The sequence below is a fragment of the Drosophila tropicalis genome, unplaced genomic scaffold (genome assembly GCF_018151085.1).
Source record: "Drosophila tropicalis isolate 14030-0801.00 unplaced genomic scaffold, ASM1815108v1 contig_713, whole genome shotgun sequence".
Taxonomy (NCBI): domain Eukaryota; kingdom Metazoa; phylum Arthropoda; class Insecta; order Diptera; family Drosophilidae; genus Drosophila; species Drosophila tropicalis.
The window spans coordinates 90,177-108,519 of NW_027173197.1; the positions used below are offsets into that span (position 1 = coordinate 90,177).

The 18,343-nt window shown below is 40.5% G+C and overlaps 4 protein-coding genes and 1 long non-coding RNA gene across 5 annotated transcripts; 2 read left to right on the forward strand and 3 right to left on the reverse strand.

Moving 5' to 3' along the window:
• The first annotated feature begins 517 nt into the window (after positions 1-517).
• Positions 518-1,615, forward strand: LOC137579578 (large ribosomal subunit protein uL2m-like). The gene is made up of 2 exons (XM_068293359.1): positions 518-1,058; positions 1,121-1,615. Exons 1-2 carry the CDS (start codon positions 590-592, stop codon positions 1,537-1,539), a joined length of 888 nt encoding a protein of 295 aa, XP_068149460.1. The 5' UTR covers positions 518-589; the 3' UTR covers positions 1,540-1,615.
• On the reverse strand, positions 1,556-2,779 carry LOC137579577 (ubiquitin fusion degradation protein 1 homolog). Its single transcript, XM_068293358.1, has 2 exons — positions 2,545-2,779; positions 1,556-2,485 (listed from the first exon to the last, which is right to left on the reverse strand). The coding sequence occupies exons 1-2, from the start codon at positions 2,669-2,671 to the stop codon at positions 1,635-1,637; spliced, it is 978 nt and encodes a 325-aa protein (XP_068149459.1). The 5' UTR covers positions 2,672-2,779; the 3' UTR covers positions 1,556-1,634.
• Positions 2,780-2,876: 97 nt separating this feature from the next.
• On the forward strand, positions 2,877-9,368 carry LOC137579579 (uncharacterized). The gene is made up of 3 exons (XR_011032854.1): positions 2,877-2,972; positions 8,935-8,987; positions 9,055-9,368. It is a non-coding gene; the product is annotated as an uncharacterized lncRNA (long non-coding RNA).
• Positions 9,369-10,470: 1,102 nt separating this feature from the next.
• LOC137579582 (uncharacterized) lies at positions 10,471-12,703 on the reverse strand. Its single transcript, XM_068293361.1, has 3 exons — positions 12,608-12,703; positions 11,859-12,545; positions 10,471-11,604 (listed from the first exon to the last, which is right to left on the reverse strand). Exons 1-3 carry the CDS (start codon positions 12,701-12,703, stop codon positions 10,471-10,473), a joined length of 1,917 nt encoding a protein of 638 aa, XP_068149462.1.
• A 3,913-nt stretch (positions 12,704-16,616) lies between these two features.
• On the reverse strand, positions 16,617-18,049 carry LOC137579580 (uncharacterized). Its single transcript, XM_068293360.1, has 2 exons — positions 16,871-18,049; positions 16,617-16,806 (listed from the first exon to the last, which is right to left on the reverse strand). Exons 1-2 carry the CDS (start codon positions 17,993-17,995, stop codon positions 16,789-16,791), a joined length of 1,143 nt encoding a protein of 380 aa, XP_068149461.1. The 5' UTR covers positions 17,996-18,049; the 3' UTR covers positions 16,617-16,788.
• Between the last annotated feature and the right edge of the window lie 294 nt (positions 18,050-18,343).

Consider the following 18,343-nt stretch of genomic DNA (forward strand, 5'->3'; position numbering starts at 1 on the left):
TTTTGGTTTTGCTGTTTTTATTTTTGCGTTTGGTTATCAAACTGAAAACTGTTTTTGTTGTTTTTTTTTAGTTCTTTTTATGTTCTTTTCTTCACCTCTTCTCACCGTTGCTCTTCTTTTTATTTCATTCGTTTCTTTTTCTTTCTTTTCTTTTTTTTTTGCACACAACACGTTTTTCGCAGCGTGTGTGTATATTATGTTTCCGTCGTTCTTGTTTATTTTTTTTCACACATTTTCGACTTGCGTACCTTTGTTGTTTTATAGTAAAAGCGGTTTTGCTTCACAACTTAATTACTATTATTTTGTTTATACTAATATTTTAACAATATTTTAAAGCCAAATATGTGCACTTTTTTCCAGAGTTTTTTTAATGCGGTTTTTTCAATTCTTATTGCAACCAGTGTGACCGACCGCAAACGACAAACGGGGAATACTAATTAGAGCTGGAACCCCATCGATTGCATCGATGTTTTCTCTAGAAACAATCGAAAACATCAATGTGGTTTCTATTTTTTACCATCTCTAATACAATTTCTTTAGCCGTTCCCACGGTTTTGTAACAGCTTAGAGTTAAATTAAATGAACAAAAATGCAAAATCTTACCCGCCTGTTTAACTGTTCACTTACATTGCAATCCCAGCGAATTGTAGCGCCAGTCGCCCTACAACAGCTGCGCACCAAAACAAAAGTAGTTGAAAAACCGACACCCGGAGCAGGGCAACAATTTCGCAGGATTGTCCATTTCCCTGAGGAGTATACAGTGGTGCCATTGAAAATAACACATCTAGCTGGTCGTGACCCGATCTCAGGTCGCGTGGTGGCTAAGGGCATTGGCGGTGGAATTAAGCAACAATACCGTTGGATCAAATGGGTTCGCGATGGCCCCACAGAGGGTTCGGCGCAGGAAGAACGAGTTGTTGAGGTGCTAAACGATGGCTGTCGAACAGCGAAAGTAGCTCTGGTGGCGGTGGGCGATGAATTAAAATACATACTTGCCACGGAGAATATGAAAGCGGGCGACATTTTAAAAACTTCGAGGGTAATTCCTCGCATTCCAGGTCAGAACTCTGAGCAGTGTGCCATTCAGGTGTAATAACATTTGCATGCTTTTGCTTTTCAGTTCGTCCCAATGATGGGGATGCCTATCCACTCGGTGCTTTACCTGTTGGCACTCGAATTCATTGTCTGGAAAAGAATCCGAATCAGCCCTGCCATCTCATTCATGCGGCTGGAACGTTTGGCACAATTTTACGCAAATTTGACGACAAAGTAGTTGTTCAACTGCCATCCAAGCGAGAATTCGCATTTGATCGAACCTGCATGGCGACAGTTGGAAGATTATCCAACGTCGAACATAATAAGGAACATGTGGGCAGCGCTCAGCGAATGCGAGAGTTGGGTAATAGACCACGATCAGGTCTATGGAAGCGTAAGGAAGGCAAGCATGGACGTAAAATTCGCCGCCTGCCGCCTATGACAACAATAGCTCCACCGCCAGCGACCAAAGAGCAAGAGTTGCGCTTAACATTGAACCTATGATAAACAAACATCGATGTATGTTCCTGCGCCTCTGGCTTTTAATATGCTACATCTAAATACATACGCTTAAAGACTATATATGTAAAAATTTTTATTTATTTGCGCGTCTTCTTCATCGAGAATCCTGTTCCACGGAAACTTTCCGAATCGGTACCAGCCGCTGAACCAACACCACCACCGGTTGCGCCCTCCTCTTGAACACGATCACTGATGGGTTTAATGCTTCGATCAAATCGTAGCTTTCCAAATTGGAACTCATAGTCTGGGACACCGCGCGGCAAGACTTTTTTCAATACGGGAGTGTCGACTTGGCTGTCCTTCTTCTTTTTGCCATCAAGTCGAACACCGGATCCTTGGAAAGTTTCTATCACTTCTTCAAGGACGCCAGCAGTCCCTTGACCAGTCCCACTAACCTCGCCCTGTCCTACACTCGTACCTTGGGCACCATCTCCTCCTTGACTACTTGCGCCGCTAGCTGCATTTTGCTCATTGTAACCAACGGGTGCCTCAAATTCGACATTCATGTCACATTCAATAATGCTTACTGCATTGCCTGGTCGTGTATCCAACACGCACAATTCATACACTTTTTTGTTATACTTGATAGCAATAACATCGCCCTTTGTTAGACAAGCAAAATTTCGTAGCGCATTCTCTAGTACTGCTTTTGGATTGGTAATGTCCAAGAAATCTGTACTATGTGGTTGGAATTTGGAGAAGGTTGCCACGGGTAAAGAAACACTTTCAATATCCAATATATCGCCCTCCTCTAGCAACAGATTATCCATCATCCAATAGGGTAGATAGCATTTACCTTCGTCGGCTACAAACTCCAGGACTCCAGCATGAGAGGCTCGCGACTTTTTGGTATTATTTAGTTTGAAGAGCATTGGATACTCCACACTTAATCGAGTTAGTGTATCAAGAGCGGACGGTGGCATGATAACTGAAATACAATGTTGTGATTAAATTAACGGATAGATTTTCCTGTTGATACCAACATACTCTTGCCACCCTTTTCCACATCAGTTCGTTCATTTCCCGGGAGCATTGAGACCGAAAAACATTTGTAGGTGGCCTTAAAGATGCGACCATCGGGGAACACCATATTGAAGCCGTTGAATTGGAACATGTCTTGTTGGTGTCTGTGTGATTTGCGGGTAAAACTACTGAAATTTTTAATATTTGGCCAAAACAACACAATAACGAAAAGTAAATGTCATCTCACTTGATATCGATATTTAATAACGATGTTTATCATATCGATTAAAAAATTTATCTGTCTGCCCTTTTCAACACTGTGAGAAACTCGATAACATTGCGAATTATCGATATTTTGCAAGTAAAGCCGGGTTGCTGGTGCGCGCGAGTTCGTCCCGCTTAAAAATAGTTTCAATAAATAAAATATTGATTTGAATAGTTTTGCTATACAAGTGAGTACAGACACCAGCAGCTGCATAAGCAGCGTAAAATAAATTTTTTTACCACTTTAGGAGTAATTAAAATCAAGTACATAGGATTTACTTGGGCAATAGGAAAAGCTTGTTACATTTTGCCTTATCCTTGTGTATCCTGGAAGTCTGGCTGGCGCCGCGTGTTTTTTTTCACTTTTTTTTTTTGCCAACCCGCGTGGGTGTATGGTATGTGAATATGTTTTGTGCGTGTGTGTGTGTGTATGCATGTAATTGCAGTGATTTTCAATTGATGAACTTTATTTAAAAACAATTTTTAAAAAAGAAACAAATTTGGTGTGGGTCTAGAAAAATCAATAAACTGTATTATACAAAGTGTGTGTGGTGGCAGGGAGAGGAACGAAGATAGGTGGGCGGTTGGGAGTGTGATGAGGAGGGTGGTAAAGGGCTTGTCAAATATACAAATTGGTAATTTTATTTCACAAATTTTTCCATAATTTTCTTCTTCGAAGAAATACATTCTTTGGTACAGTTGGGTGCAGTTTGACATTCACTGTAAAAATCATGTGCAGCTGTTTTTCATGTTTGTTGTTGTAGCGTCGCAGCTGGCTGCAGCAGCATCAGCCACAGTCACAATAGCAACAACAACAACAAGCTACTCTATATTCCCTGCGCACACTCCACTTTCCTCTCACAACACGCCTATGCCCCGTTATTATTTGCTCATCTTCTCTCGCACATTCCAGACAGACGTAGACCAATGTCTCGATGCCCTCTAAAAAGCCACTTGCCGCAGCATGATTCACTAGCTACATCTATGTATGTACATATTCGCATTGGCCACACACCCACCGCGACCTATGGCCTCCTCCTCCAGAACCTTAAAGTCAGTTTCACTTTTTGATTTATTTTTGTTTTACAGCTTCCCCGAAATTTTGTTCTTTTTTTTCCATCGGCATTATTTCATATCTATACCCACTGTGCACTCTTTGTTGTACAAATCAAATGAAGGAGAGCAGCCAAAAAAAAAAAGAAGAGGAGATAGAAAAAAACTTTTTGCCAGTTTTTTTTCTTTTGCTGGTTGTTGCGTACAGTTTAGCCGCCTTAATACTAAATATAACCAAAGATTGAATATGCAAAATAGAAGCGACAAAAAATGCAAGTGAAATTCGAATTTCGAATCGTTGTGCGAAAATTGCAATTATTTACAAACATATGTATGTATGTATGTATGTACATATGTACAAACAGATATATTTACATGTACATACATAAGTATGTATGTATATACAAACATGCACGCATACATTGGTATAATAAATGTATAGAACATTTTCATATTTCATTTCCTTACGCTTACGTCAAACAATAGAAAAGGAAAGAAAAGTATGTTCTGTGGTATGTATGTATGTATGTATGTATGTTCAATTTCCAATTGCAAAATTTCCATGAGCTTAATTGGGGGGACGCACAACGATACCCTGCATCCTTTTTCCCTTTCATTGGCATTTTCTTCTTCGATAGTATACTACAGAAAAAAAGCTAAAGTTATGGGCATGTACATACATACATACATATGTATGTATTTATGTGTTGACTCTTCATCAGAGATATGTAGATATGTATGTATGTAAGAAAGTTGGTGAAACAATTGGAATAATACAAACTTACCTTTGTTACCTATTGTGTTTCTTCCTCTTCCTGCTTACGGAATTGAATGATGCTGATTGATCCTTTGAAGAAGTTAAAACTGTCTTAGATATTGCATCTATGTACATGAATATTTGGCCTTACAAAATATGTAGATAGGATCAAAAATTTGAATTTTTGTAGTCGGTTTTGAAGTCGCTCATATTGGTAGGTAAGTTGATCTCGTATATTTAAATTGTCTACCAGTTTAAAAGGTCAGAGGTGGATATTTCCCAAATTTTCCTCTCAAAGGATCTGCTAGAACTCTTATAGTGAATCATAGTAAATCATTAGTTAGTCATGTATGTATATGTATGTATGTGTGCACATGTATACTCCCTTCGCTTTCGTGTCGTAAAGGGTATACAAAGTGGCAAGAAATTTCTGCAAGAAATGATATCATTTGTTTGGGGGGTAAACAAAATATGGACCAGCAGCATGAGCGGCGGTGGGCGGTTTTAAACGGTAGCAACCCCACAAGGTCGTGCAGGCTAAAACGAAGAAGCACCTGAAATAAAATCTTATTTCACATCTAATTATTTTCGAACATCATTTCAGTGACTCTGAGACTGTAAGTTATGTATATTTTTTAACGGTACAGTTTTTTTTTTGTCTTGCTGCTTTCTGATTAATTTTTTGTTCTCAATTGGTTTAAAATATCTGGTTATTACCGGCTCGGCTCTCTTTCTGCTTCACATCCCAATTTCGTTTTGAGTTCATTGTTTTTTGGTCTTCTTGTTTTTTGGGTATTCTCTCTCCTTCGTTTGCTAAGCGGGTTGAACGGACATCATTTTTATGTACATATGTATGTACATACATACATACATATGTATGTACATATGTGTGTATGTATTGTAAATGTTGGTTTTGTTTCCATAAGAAATTCAATGCGAGAACTTAATGCTTTGTTGTTGTTTTCGGCGGCGTCAAATACATTTGTGTGTGTGTGTGTGTACCTACATGCATACATACATATGTATGTACATAAATGTGTTTTTTCTTTTCTTTCAACGTTTGCTTGTTTCCTCCTTGTTTACTGCTGCCCCCGCACCTTTTTCTATATCAGCCGATAAACAAGCTCTTTCTCGTGTTTAACAATAACTAAACAAAACTGTACAACGAGAACAGCAATAAGCTAAAATTTCACATTAACCAAAACATTCATATGATCATGTTTAGATAACGGTTTGTGTATCCTTTCGGCTTGTCTTTCTGTGCATGCCTACTCAGAGCTTCTCATGCTAAAGCTAAAAAAGAAGAGAAAGAGATGTGGACATGTAGGACAAATTGATGAAGGGTTAAACAGGAAATTGAAATAGGAAGCAGGAATATTAAATATTTGAAGGACATTGTGATGTACAGTCGTCCTCATTCACTTGTGAAAACAGTGAAAACACTCTTGGGCGGACATCAATATTTGTTTTATTGGTGCCACACAGTTTTTTGTTTCTTTGTATTAATCAATAAATTAATACACCTTATTGCACAATTCTCCTTTGTCCCTAGTTTCGTTGGATTTATTTGTTCACCTTTTCTTCCGAAAGTTTTATTTAGTCAATGGCTACTTTGCAGCTGTTTTCGTTCGTTCTGTTCTATTCTCTTCGTACGGGCGTTAGTAATACACACATGCAAACGTATTCTTGCACGTGCTTGTTAATTATTTGTTCAGGTAAGCATTTCCCACAAATGATTTTGAAACAGTTATTAGCTTTGCGCTTCATTGATCAAAGGAGGTAGTAACAGGAAGGTGGGGGATGTAGGGGTGGATTCAAGTTTGTACGAAAAATGAGTCGGTTTTTTAATGTGCTAAAGGGATGTTGATGACGACCTTGAACTTGTCAAGGTTTGGTGTTTTACCAACCACCATATTTACCACCCTATCTGGCAACAACAAGTGGAATTGTTGGCCCAAGGGCTGGCTTTAACGGAACAACAAACAAACGAACGAATATTGTTGTTGTTGTATGTATGATTGGTTTGGTTGTTAGCAAAAAGTTTTAAATAAAAACTTCACAAAGGAATTGGCTGGCAAAAATTGAATCAATATTAAATGCAATTTTGCAACAAGGCAATGTCAAGGTTGCCAATGACGATAGTGCATAGTAGGTAAATCAACATTTTCATTTACGACCACTGCCACCACGACCGACCAACTACCCTGCCTGCCCCTTCCTTTCGTGCTCCAACGTTTAATCGGCCCACCTCAGTCGGCGGTGTCCGCCTATCACACTCTGCTGCACTTGAATTCAATCCATTTTCCATTTCCCCAACTACATGGCATGTCATGGCATGAGTCTATTTTCTCTCTTTCTCTCTCGCGTACTCTTTCTTCAGTTCTGTTAATTCCAATTATAGACCCATTTCGTAATGCAATAACTGTAATTTATTGCAGGAATGAAATTGCATGAGCTAGTGCAGTTTGAGAGCATGCATGCAGTGATTGTCAAACTGTACGAAGCATATTATTAATATTATAATGATGCACATACAAACATATATGTATGTATGTACATATGTACGTATGTATGTATGTGTCCAACTAATCTGAAAATCTAAGCCATGAATCCTGATATATCAGCTTCCTCACAGAACTAATCGGTTATCTTTCACAAAGATAATTGGTCCTTCTTTAGACGAAAACGACTCACAACGTTTTCTCATTCAATGCTAATTAATTAGGACTTACAATTAGAACTATGTATACTTTTTTGGGACACTCAAATGTAGATTCTTATGTATGTATGTACATCTATACAATTTGTCGCAGGACTATTACGAGCTCTAAGTAAAGGTTTTAGGGTGACCCTTCAAAAGTAAACCTGTATGTATGTATGTATGTACATATGTATGTATGTATGTACATATGTATGTATGTATGTACAAACGTGAGAAATATTAAATATGTTGAGAAAGAGAAAAGGGATAACACGTTGAATGAGCTGGATGAGCAAAGTAAATAAAGTTAGTGGTGAAATAGACACTCAATCAACACATCCAACTAACCACCCAAACAAACACCCACTCATGGAATTATGAAAATTTTTTTATTTTATTTTATTTTTGTTATTTTCTTTCTTGTTTTTAGCGCTGTTCTTAGACGTCAGCTAAGGAAACATGAAGCCTCATGACCTTGTTGGCTAAGACATTGCCCTGACTATATGTATGTACATACCTCCCTCCTTTTAGCTCTCCTTGGTCCTTCTTGTGGACAACAATGGCTTTTGTTTAGTCTGTGTTTTATAAGATTCTTGTTTTTCATAATGAACATACCTACATACATTGGAATTGTGGGGATACACAAGGGTAAAATTAACTTAAATTAAAAGCTATTGATTCATTAAGGTGATGCACATGCCATAAGATTGCTTGGTATGTGATATATGTATATTATATTGTTCTATATCAATGAATAGAGAATAATAGCAACATCAACTAACAATCAACAAATAGACAATTACCATTTCAATTGTGAACATTTTCTTTGGAATTGGCGAGCAATTCATTTCATTTGAATAACCTAACCAATTGTGAGGGAAAAACTCTTAATGACCTAATGATTATGGGGTGGAGAGAGGCCTGGTAGAATTTCTTTTTTAACCGATTGTAACCGGTTATTTGTAGATTTCGTACACGCAAATCAAATGCTAAATTCAAAATTGGCCATCTGATCATTTTCAATTAGATTTTTCCTGCGTGCACACTAACAAAGCGTTTTCCAGCTGCGCTGCTTAACGTTCAAGTGCGGTTTTTATTATCGTTAAACAAACATACAAATGTACGAACATATGCAGGTTTATAGATATATATATATATGTACATAAAACAAATATACATAAATGAAGTGGTGAGAAATATGTCATGAAACATGTTTCGTTCAAACTTTGAAAAGGAAATTTTTAGGGCATGGCCATATTTCTGATGGTGGATTAAAATTAAGTTAATAAGCATTTACCAAATACAAGCCTATGACTTAATCAACAAAGGACAAGCTAAGAGAAACAAAACACAAATAGAATCTTATCAAAACGTTACTTACATATATATATAAGTATACATATTTATTATATTATATTTGATTTGTCCTATATCTATAAATCCTTTTAAAAACGGATCTGAAAATGTATAATGGTGAAAAATTACCCCTTAAAGTATGCAATATTCGACAAAAGAGAACATTTAAAATGTTTAATGGCAATTTGTTTGATTGTCTATTGCATACATTAGCGGGCAAACTGAGTCCTTTGACTTTTATGAATTTTACGAAATTTCCTCATCATTTATTCTACTTTCCTAGACATGGTGAATAATTCTCAGTGGTGGATGCAAATATACTGTCCTAAACGTCAGGTGAGAATTCAATCGAATAAACAAATCATTTTTTCGCATTACTTATTAATTCCAGTTTAATTTACAGTTTACCAATAACTCGACAACAATTAACGCCTATTCAACATAACAAGAAACTTAACAACAACAACAACAGCAACAAAACACTAATTCCACTCAACAACAAACACCATCCAATTGATTATTGTTTTAATCCAAGCAACTAAAAACGAAGGATTAAAAACTTTTTAAAAGAAAACATCAACAACAACAAAGTGGAATTGGTATAATCAACAACGAGCTTGAGAAATTGCGTCTATAACAACAGCAACAACAACAACTACCAACAGAAAGAACTTAAAGCCGTTAAGTTAGAGAGTGTGTGTGTAAGAGATAGAGAAAGGGAGATTGAGTTTTATTTTATATTTGTATATGTGCATGTGAGAGTTTATTTTCTGTGGTGAATTATAAAAATAGGTTTTAACATTATTAATTATTACATACTTTTAGGCAGTTACAGTTTTCGGTCCCAGTGTGACAGAGGAAGAAAGCTTCAAAGGAAGAAACAAGAGACAGACTCAGAGATTTAGAGAGAACGAGAAAGAGAGGGAGAGAGAGAGAGAGAGGCTTCACAAATCCCAGGGTATTTTAGTGACTTACATTTTGCATTTTCGGCAAGTTGTACTTCAATTTTCAATTATGAAAATAACAACAATGAAGTTTAAGCGCAAATATGGCTGTTTAGAGAATATTTGAAAAGAATTTCTCAATTTATTAACTAATTAAGATTTTTTTGTTTAGTTCATTCGACTATCGTTTATTATTACGTAGTATTTGTATAAGTTCCCAAAACTTTATTTTTGCACAAGATCCTTTGGAAAACAAAACCAAAAACAAATATTATCCAAATCATCTATCTACCTCTTCATCAAAAATTCAAATCAATTAGTTAAATCTTTACCATCCATCCACCCCCAACAGGTTTTTATTTTGCACATATTTTAACAGTTTTAGTGTGTCAGAGGAGAGAGAGAGAGAGAGCATAGAAAGCGTACAATATATTTAGTTAGTGCAGCGACAGTTATATACCATATATATATATATATATAGCGAAAGAGTGATAGGGTTTGATTTATATATATAAATAGGAAAGTTTTGGGTGGTTTTTTTTTTTTGGCTTTGTGTTGTTGCTGGTAATAGTTTCAGCACACAAACATGGATCCCTATTCGCCGGAGTTACTATGGATGGTCGTTATTGGCTTTCTAATAGCCTTTATCCTGGCCTTTGGCATTGGAGCAAATGACGTGGCCAATTCGTTTGGAACTAGTGTTGGATCTGGTGTCCTAACTATACGAAGATGCAACCAAGCAGCAGCAAGTCACAGAGCTGATCACAACAAATGTTTCTCTGCAGAAGTACAGAGAGAAAGTCCGCAGCATTCGGAATTCTGCCGGCGGTATCACCATCCAAATGGTGAAACAGGATAACGAAAGCACACAGGGGCTATGGGGATGACTGCCTGTTTCCGTGTACTCGTTTGACCACCGTCTGGTAGGCTTTGCCCCAAGGGTCTTGTTCTGCCAAATCACATAGCTCGAGGAAACATTCTCGCTTGCTATCCCTGATCGCCACCTTAAGGGCTTTCCTCCGCCTTCTGTACTCCAGACCGAGAGCCTCGAAGTTGAGCGAATGTCTAGCCCGCTGATATAGCCGTCTCGCTCGAAGACAAGCCCTTCTGGCATCAGCGATTGCCTCGTTCCACCAGCAGACTGGGGTGTGGTGGCGCGAGAATGACCCTCGCTGGGCCATGCTGGCAACACACGCTTCATCGAGTCTCGACATGATCAGGTTTGCAGCCTCTTCTGCGTTTGTGTTGGGGCACTCCGTGAGTCCTTCCAGGCTTTCAGCGAACAAAAGCGGGTTGAAAGCGTCCACCTTGAAGGATTTCCGAAGCGGTAACGTTCGCGCTGTCGGTTGCCTGTTTCTGCCTACGGAGAATGTCACAATTTCATGGTCGCTGGCAGAGTATGCCACGCCTACGCTCCAAACAGCCGAAGCAGCAATACTGTCGCTGGCGTAGGAAAGATCCACCACCGATCCTGTGCCGGCCCTTCGAAATGTGTGTTGTGTGCCGACGTTAAGCAGAGATATGCTTAAGTTGGCAAAACCTTCAAGAAGAATACGGCCACGGGCGTCAGTACGGGTGCTGCCCCACTCGGTGGCCCACGCGTTGAAATCCCCACCGATGATGAGACCTTGGCGTCCTCTTGCGTCGTTCGAGATGCTGTCTAGAATGCTTCCGAAACGCTCCAGTGACAGGCTGGGTGCAAGGTAGCAGCTGTACACCCAGTTTCTGCCGATACGCGCTCTGACAAAGCCGTCCGCAGATAGGACGTCCTGCATGACTAGCACGTTACTACCGCAGCACCAAATTGCTGCTTTGCCGCACGCTGCCTTGGCCCAGCGACCACTTTCTCCTACTCTGTAGGGCTCACTCAGTAGAGCTATATTCGCCGACAACTCACGCACAGTCTGCTGAAGCAGGTCCTGAGCCGCTATGCAGTGATTCAGGTTCAACTGCAAGAACTTCAAATGGGGCTGAGTCATTTGGCGTCTTTCTGCATCCTCTGGGCACCACTGGATGGGCACGCGCGGCTACCCGCTATGTGGTTTAAGGGGCTCAAGCCCATCTCGGCACATAAAAAACACTTGACGGCGGCCGAGCAGTCTGCAGACTTGTGACCAGGATTGCCACACCTGAAGCAGCAATTTGACCTATCTGTGTCGCTTGGGCAGTTTGCGGCGATGTGCCCAACACATAGGCAACTAAAACAGCGCGCAGGTTGCGCTTCTAGTTCCTTTATTCGGCAGCTATCCCATCCAATTCGAACTCTGCCCACCTCTAGGAGTTTTAATGCCACTGCCTCGGGAGCACAGACCACGGCTGACATCGTATTCCGGAAACTAGACCGGAAGCTTCTTACTCTAAGCGACGTCGCCTCGACTTTGGCTTGGTCAGCCAGCTTAGCCACTAGTTCCTGGGGCGTCGCTTGCTCGTCCATGCCGTGAATGGCTACAGCCTTATGGCGGGTTAAAGCTTTCACACCTGCCTCCTCGCCAAGGACTTGACTGATCGCCTTCTTAAGGGACTGGGTTGTGTCCGCTGTGCATTTCCGGAGTTCCAGAAGAAGGCCATCTTTAGCGGTGCGTCGAACTCGCATTACGTGCTCACGGACGTGATCCAGCTGCCCGTCAGTGCGCCTCGTCACGCGCTCTAAAACTTGGCTATAACTCAAGCCTTCGTTCGCCTGAATTAGTAGCGCCTCCGGGCGGGATTTCTGGAGTTTCCCACTGATTTTCGCTTTAGGCTTGCGGGAGGACCTCGAAGGGCCCACCTTTACCCATTCTTGGCTGCTTTGGGCATTTTGCTGTGCCCTAGGCTGCTCCACATCAGTCGGATGTAGCTGCTGGTGCTGCATGGCTTGTTGCTGTGATCCACTTTGACTGGATTGGCTCTGCTGATGGAGCTGTTGCTGCCCCTGCTGGTACTGCGCCGTCTGAAGCCGTGTAGACGACTTCTGTGGGTGTTGGCGATTCTTCTGTTGCGTCTTCTTCTAATGTGGCCTCGCTTGGTGACGACCTGAGTCCTCGAATGGTGACACAGCTTATCCCGCTTAGACGGTGAATTCACCAGTTCGGTTTGCTGCTGCCTACTCACACGTTTAGGTGGAGACATGCTGCAAGTGGCACACGCCACTGGCAATTGCGAGATCGGCCCTTTGTCTTGGAGCAAGGCGATCACTGCTACGGCGTCCGCTTCATCATTAACTCGGCCGCGCGTTCTAGAGGCAATTTCCCTCGCAGCACAAGAATTTCCTCTTGCCGCAACGCTGGGAGTTATGCCGCTCCAACTCGGCGGCGACACCAACAATTGCCCCTATTGACGCAGCCCGACAATGGACAAAGAACAGTAAACAGTACTATGTATTCAATGAAACTAATATGGAACACAAATTATGGCCAGACTATACAAATTTAATTTCATTTAAATAAATAAATAAATTAATAAATATACATATATACAATACATACAATATACATATAAATACTGCTTATCAGATACATATTACAAACAGAAACTCACAGTTTTATCACACGCATGCATCCACGGCTTGAGTCGGGCTGATTCTAAGATACCTTTGTAGGGCAATTGAGTAAGTTGACAATCGTCAATATCGGTGACTTCGTAACGGTCATTTGGAAGAACTCGATTTATTTTATAAGGACCACGGTATTTAGGAGCGAACTTTTTGCACGACCCGGGAGTGACATCTACATTGCGAATGGCAACAAAATCATTGACTCTATAGGATAATGGTGCCCTATGCCTTAAGGCGTACCGCTTTTCATTGCGCTCCTGCGATAATTGAATTTTCGCACTTGCCTCTTGCCTAGTGGCCTCAAGGTTACAGGGGTTTTCTGAACTAAATTTCTCGTCAAGATACTCGGTTAATTCGTCTACTAAGGGGCCTCGCTGATCGCAACCAAACAACAACATTGACGGAGTTTTACCGGTACTACACTGCACTGAGTTATTAATAGCGAACTCGACACGATTAACTAATTTATACCAATCAGCTTGGGCTAAAAGGTTCTGACAGCTTTCCCAACATTGGGGTCAACACACGGTTCACACGTTCGACCTGCCCATTGGCTTGAGGGGCAGCAGTCGCTACTTTAATGTGGTCAATATTTCGATTTTCTACAAACTCAGCAAACTCAAACGACGTAAAACACGTACCTCTGTCGGATATAACTCTTCTTGGTCGGCTATAATAATCAAAATATTTTTCTAACGCGGCGGTTACTTCTTTGGTACTAGTGGAATTTACGGGATACAATTTGACAAACTTTGTAAATGCGTCAATCACTACCAAAAGGTGCTTTCTTTTTGATGTAACACTCGGTAAGGGACCTAAGTGGTCAACATGGATAGTATCAAATGGAATCGGACTTTTCGGAATACTATGCAAGGTTCTATTATGTATAGTTCTTGGAACACTATGTAGAATACACGGCAGACAATCTTTTATAAACGACTCAACCTTTGGATTCATTAATGGGAACCAGTACTTTTCTTTCAAATTGTTTACACATTTCTCAACGCCTAAATGACCTAGTTTCTCGTGACACCTTCTTATTAATTCCCCTTGCATGCGAGCCGGTGCATACAAACACAGTCTTTCCTTAGCATTTCTTTTGTACACTATACCATCTATTAACTCAAATCCAACATCATTGGATTTTTCTAACTTTTCTCTTAGTTTACGGATATCCGGATCTCTTATTTGTTCTGACTGCAATAATAAATCAACATCTTGCGGAGACGCACCCACTACACCAACCAGGTTTGCCGACTCATTTCGATCGAGCTGGTCACTTCTTTCGATTTGGTTACTCAATCTCGGATCAACAGAACTTTCATTTAAAGAAACGCAAGGTTTATTCTTAACCAGTTTTAGCCGACTTCTTTCTAAACATAGCTCACACGGTCTGAAACAACTCTTCGCTAAATGAACACACGGGTTTGTCCCGAACGGTCCTAAATAATTCTTCCCTAAAGGAGCACATGGTTCTATTTTACACGGGTTTATCTCACACGGGTCTATCTTACACGGGTTTTTCTCAAACGGGTCTATCTTACACGGGTTTTTCTCAAACGGGTCTATCTTACACGGGTTTTTCTCACACGGGTTTTTCTCACACAGGTCTATCTCACACGGTTTTGTCTCAAACGGTTTTATCTCACACGGGTCTATCTCACACGGTTTTACGCAACTTTCCTCAAAAGTAATATGCGGTTCACAAGGTTCAATTGGGGCATTCTGGTCTCTCTTCACTAATAAATCGCAAGGATCAAAATCACCTTCTACAATATTCTCTAACAACTCGGTTTGCCGACTTAATGCATCTACATGGCCCATGTTTGAACCGGGTCTGTGAGCAATGGTATAATCAAAGTTTTCCAATTCCAACGACCACCGCGCAATGCGGGGATTTATTGATTTTTACTCAAGGTTTGGACCAATGAATTACAATCGGTAACGATCAAAAATGGTCTGTGTTCTAAATAAACGCGAAATCGGCGCACGGCATATATTATGGCCAAAGTTTCAAGCTCAAAACTGTGATAACGGGACTCGGCGGCTGTCGCCTTTCGGGAATAATAAGAGACTGGATGCATTTTGCCATCAGTCTGTCTTTGCATCAAAGAGGCACCGAAGCCATTTGAACTGGCGTCAGTATGCAACTCAGTTTCGTAGTTAGGGTTAAAGATAGCTAATACGGGCGGACTGGATAAGGCGGATCTTAATGTAAGAAATACATTTTTAGCGGTTTTGTTCATCGGAAATGGACCACCTTGTTTAAGCAACTCAGTTAACGGTTTAGCTATGCTGGAGAAATTCGGAACAAATTTGCGAAAATAAGAGAATAAGCCTAAGCACGAGTGTAACGCTTTGCTGTTAAGTGGTTCTGGGTATTCTTGAATAGCTTTTAAATGTGTATTATTTGGTAAAATTCCCTTTTCACTGACTTCATATCCTAAATAATCTATGCTCTTCTGTAGGAAAATGCTTTTCTTCAAATTGAGCTCTAAATTGTACTGAATAAAACGATCTAACAGTTTTGCTAACAACTTAAGATGCTGATCTACAGTGCGGGTGGCAAGAATAATGTCGTCCATATATACTACAAGTTCTCGATCTCTAATCATATCACTAAGTATGTTCGATATAAATCTCTGAAATACAGCTGGTCCGTTCTTTAGACCAAAAGGCATTCTCAGATATTCGAACTGCCCATCGGGTGTAACGAATGCTGTGTATTTAATTGAATCCTCTTCCATGCCTACATGGTAAAAGCCACTTTTCAAATCTATGACGGAGAAAACGGTCTTGCTCTCCAGGTATTCTAGGCAATCTTCTATCAAAGGCAATGGAAAATTATCCCTCACAGTCTTCTTATTTAAACCTCGATAATCAACGCACATTCGTATATTGCCATCCTTTTTTCGCACTAGGACGATGGCGGACGCATAGGGGGAGTTGCTTGGTCGGATTACATTATTGGCTAACAACTCACTAACCGTTTTAGAAACGATTCCTCTTTCATAATATGATAACCTTCTAGGACTACTATGAAATGGTGTTGTATCTGTCAGACATATTCTCATCATATATTTAGGCAACCCGTAATTAATTGAAAATCGGTCAATGTAATGCTCATGCACAATGTCTCGGCACTCACGCATCGCGCCTAATCCAAATTCACTGCCAACAGTAGTATTCCCGGTATCTGACAGCGTTGCACAAACAGTTTGCAACTCTGTTAGCCATTCTCGAAACGGGGATGCATTCGTGTTTACATTAGGGTTATTACAATTACTATCTAGATCAGTGGTGTTATTACTAATGGTATTATGCTTAGGATATTTAGTAAACAGGGATGCACAGAAGGATTTGTAAACAAAAGCAATGGTACTCTTTAATGATGCAGAATTCTTTTCATACTTTCTTACATTTTCAATCAATGAGAACTTAAGACCTATTTTATTCAAGGCGTCTCTACCAAGAAGTAGTTGCGTCGGCATAATATTATCGGGAATAACTAAAAATTGAATTTCATAATATTTTTTGCAAAACAGAACTAAACATTTGACTGTTCCAAAAGTCAGAATAGAGCCACCGCTCAGTCCATGAAAAGAACTTTTAACTAATTTATCGCAATCTAAATGCGGCATCAACGCTCTACTGGCAAAACTTACTGGGCTTCCGGAATCTAATAGGGCAAAAATATTATTAACATCAGTGCATCCCTCTTTACAAGATATTCTTAAACTTACTAATTGAATAAATGACTTATCATCAATGGTGTCCGGGTCTTCACTAGAGCTCATGGCGGCGATCTGGGTTCGCATTGGACAATTCCGGTACTGATGGCCCACTTTGAAGCACCGATAGCAACTTCCTTTTGGTCTCTCCGGGCGTGGACAGTCAAACATTAAGTGACCAATCTGGCGGCAATTGAAACATCTCTTATCCTTTGCAGCAGGCGTAATGGCCTGCAAACGGTCTGAAGTCTGACGAGCCTGAGGAACGTAGTTTTTGGCTGGTGGCTGAACTGATTGAAAACGCATCATCTTCTCTCGCAATTCATTCAGAGAAGTACAATAATACAAAGGAGCTGACAATCCGGTTCGATCTTGTAGTCCGTCAACAATGTATTTGACCACATCGGTGTCTTCAAAATTGCCCTGCTGAGCAATATTTCGCATAATGATGAAATACTGCAAGAGTGACTCTCCTTTGCCAATTGAGCGCTTCCTCATCTGGTTAGCAATCTCGTAGTTTGTCATTTGTAGGCCAAATACCTTCACAAGGGCATCCTTCAGCTCGCTCCAGGTTGTAGTCTTTTCATATGTCATGTATGCTTTAGCAGATCCCTCCAGCAGTCGGTTGCCCAACGACCAACATTGGGCATCACTCAGTACATACACTCTTGCTGCTTTCTCCAGCTCACGAATCCATACGTGAATGGACAGATCACCATCACCAGAGAATTTAGGTACAGTAGTTTCGACATCTTTCAAGTTCATGCGGCAATTATATTCCGGTCCGCCTAAGTTCTCCTCCAGCTCCATAACACGTGTTTTTAGCTCCGCCAGGTTTTTACGTGCTGTATACAATTCGATGCTACTAAGAATCGAAGACAATTCGTCGGTTTCGCTCGCTTGTGCGCTTTCACGAACATGCACGTTCGCGTCTGGTCCTACAGAGGTCTCACGAGACATCGTCGGCGACTGGTTAGCACCCACTTGATCCGGTGTACTTGGCTGCTCAATGTTTCCCACGCCGCGCTGCTCAATAACAACATCCACAAGTTGTCCGGCAAGCACATTTGCAGACACTGCTGGGCTGACTGCCTGCTCTTCGGGTACATCACTCTCTCCAGACTGATTCTGTGCCATGACTTGTTTTACCAATGCTCGCAATTGGTAAATTGACGCTTCTTTGTCGCAAGGTACTTCCTTGGCCGATAGCAACTCAAACAATGCGGTTTTGTTTAATTTAATAATCTCGGTGTATTTCATGAAAAGACGTTCTTTAGGGCAAACCCCACACCTGATTTGTAAACTCTCTACTTTTTAAAGTAATTAATCCCTTGGGATTGATTTTATATTTCCGGATTTTATTTATTTTCAAATTAAGTGCACATGCGGTCTTATTCACTATATTCAAGGGAGTGTGCCCGTACCTCGCCTTAGCGTATTATACCCTTTTAGTGTGCCCAAATTCGGTTATCGGGGAAATTCACT

Coding starts and splice junctions, on each gene's coding strand:
- LOC137579578 (XM_068293359.1), top strand. CDS start 590: ATGCAAAATCTTACCCGCCTGTTTAACTGTTCACTTACATTGCAATCC. Junction 1,059..1,120: donor GGTAATTCCTCGCATTCCAG/GTCAGAACTCTG, acceptor TTTGCTTTTCAG/TTCGTCCCAATGATGGGGAT.
- LOC137579577 (XM_068293358.1), bottom strand. CDS start 2,671: ATGTTCCAATTCAACGGCTTCAATATGGTGTTCCCCGATGGTCGCATC. Junction 2,486..2,544: donor TGTGGAAAAGGGTGGCAAGA/GTATGTTGGTAT, acceptor ATTGTATTTCAG/TTATCATGCCACCGTCCGCT.
- LOC137579582 (XM_068293361.1), bottom strand. CDS start 12,703: ATGTCTCCACCTAAACGTGTGAGTAGGCAGCAGCAAACCGAACTGGTG. Junction 12,546..12,607: donor GTCACCATTCGAGGACTCAG/GTCGTCACCAAG, acceptor CAACACCCACAG/AAGTCGTCTACACGGCTTCA. Junction 11,605..11,858: donor AACTCCTAGAGGTGGGCAGA/GTTCGAATTGGA, acceptor GTGCCCATCCAG/TGGTGCCCAGAGGATGCAGA.
- LOC137579580 (XM_068293360.1), bottom strand. CDS start 17,995: ATGGCACAGAATCAGTCTGGAGAGAGTGATGTACCCGAAGAGCAGGCA.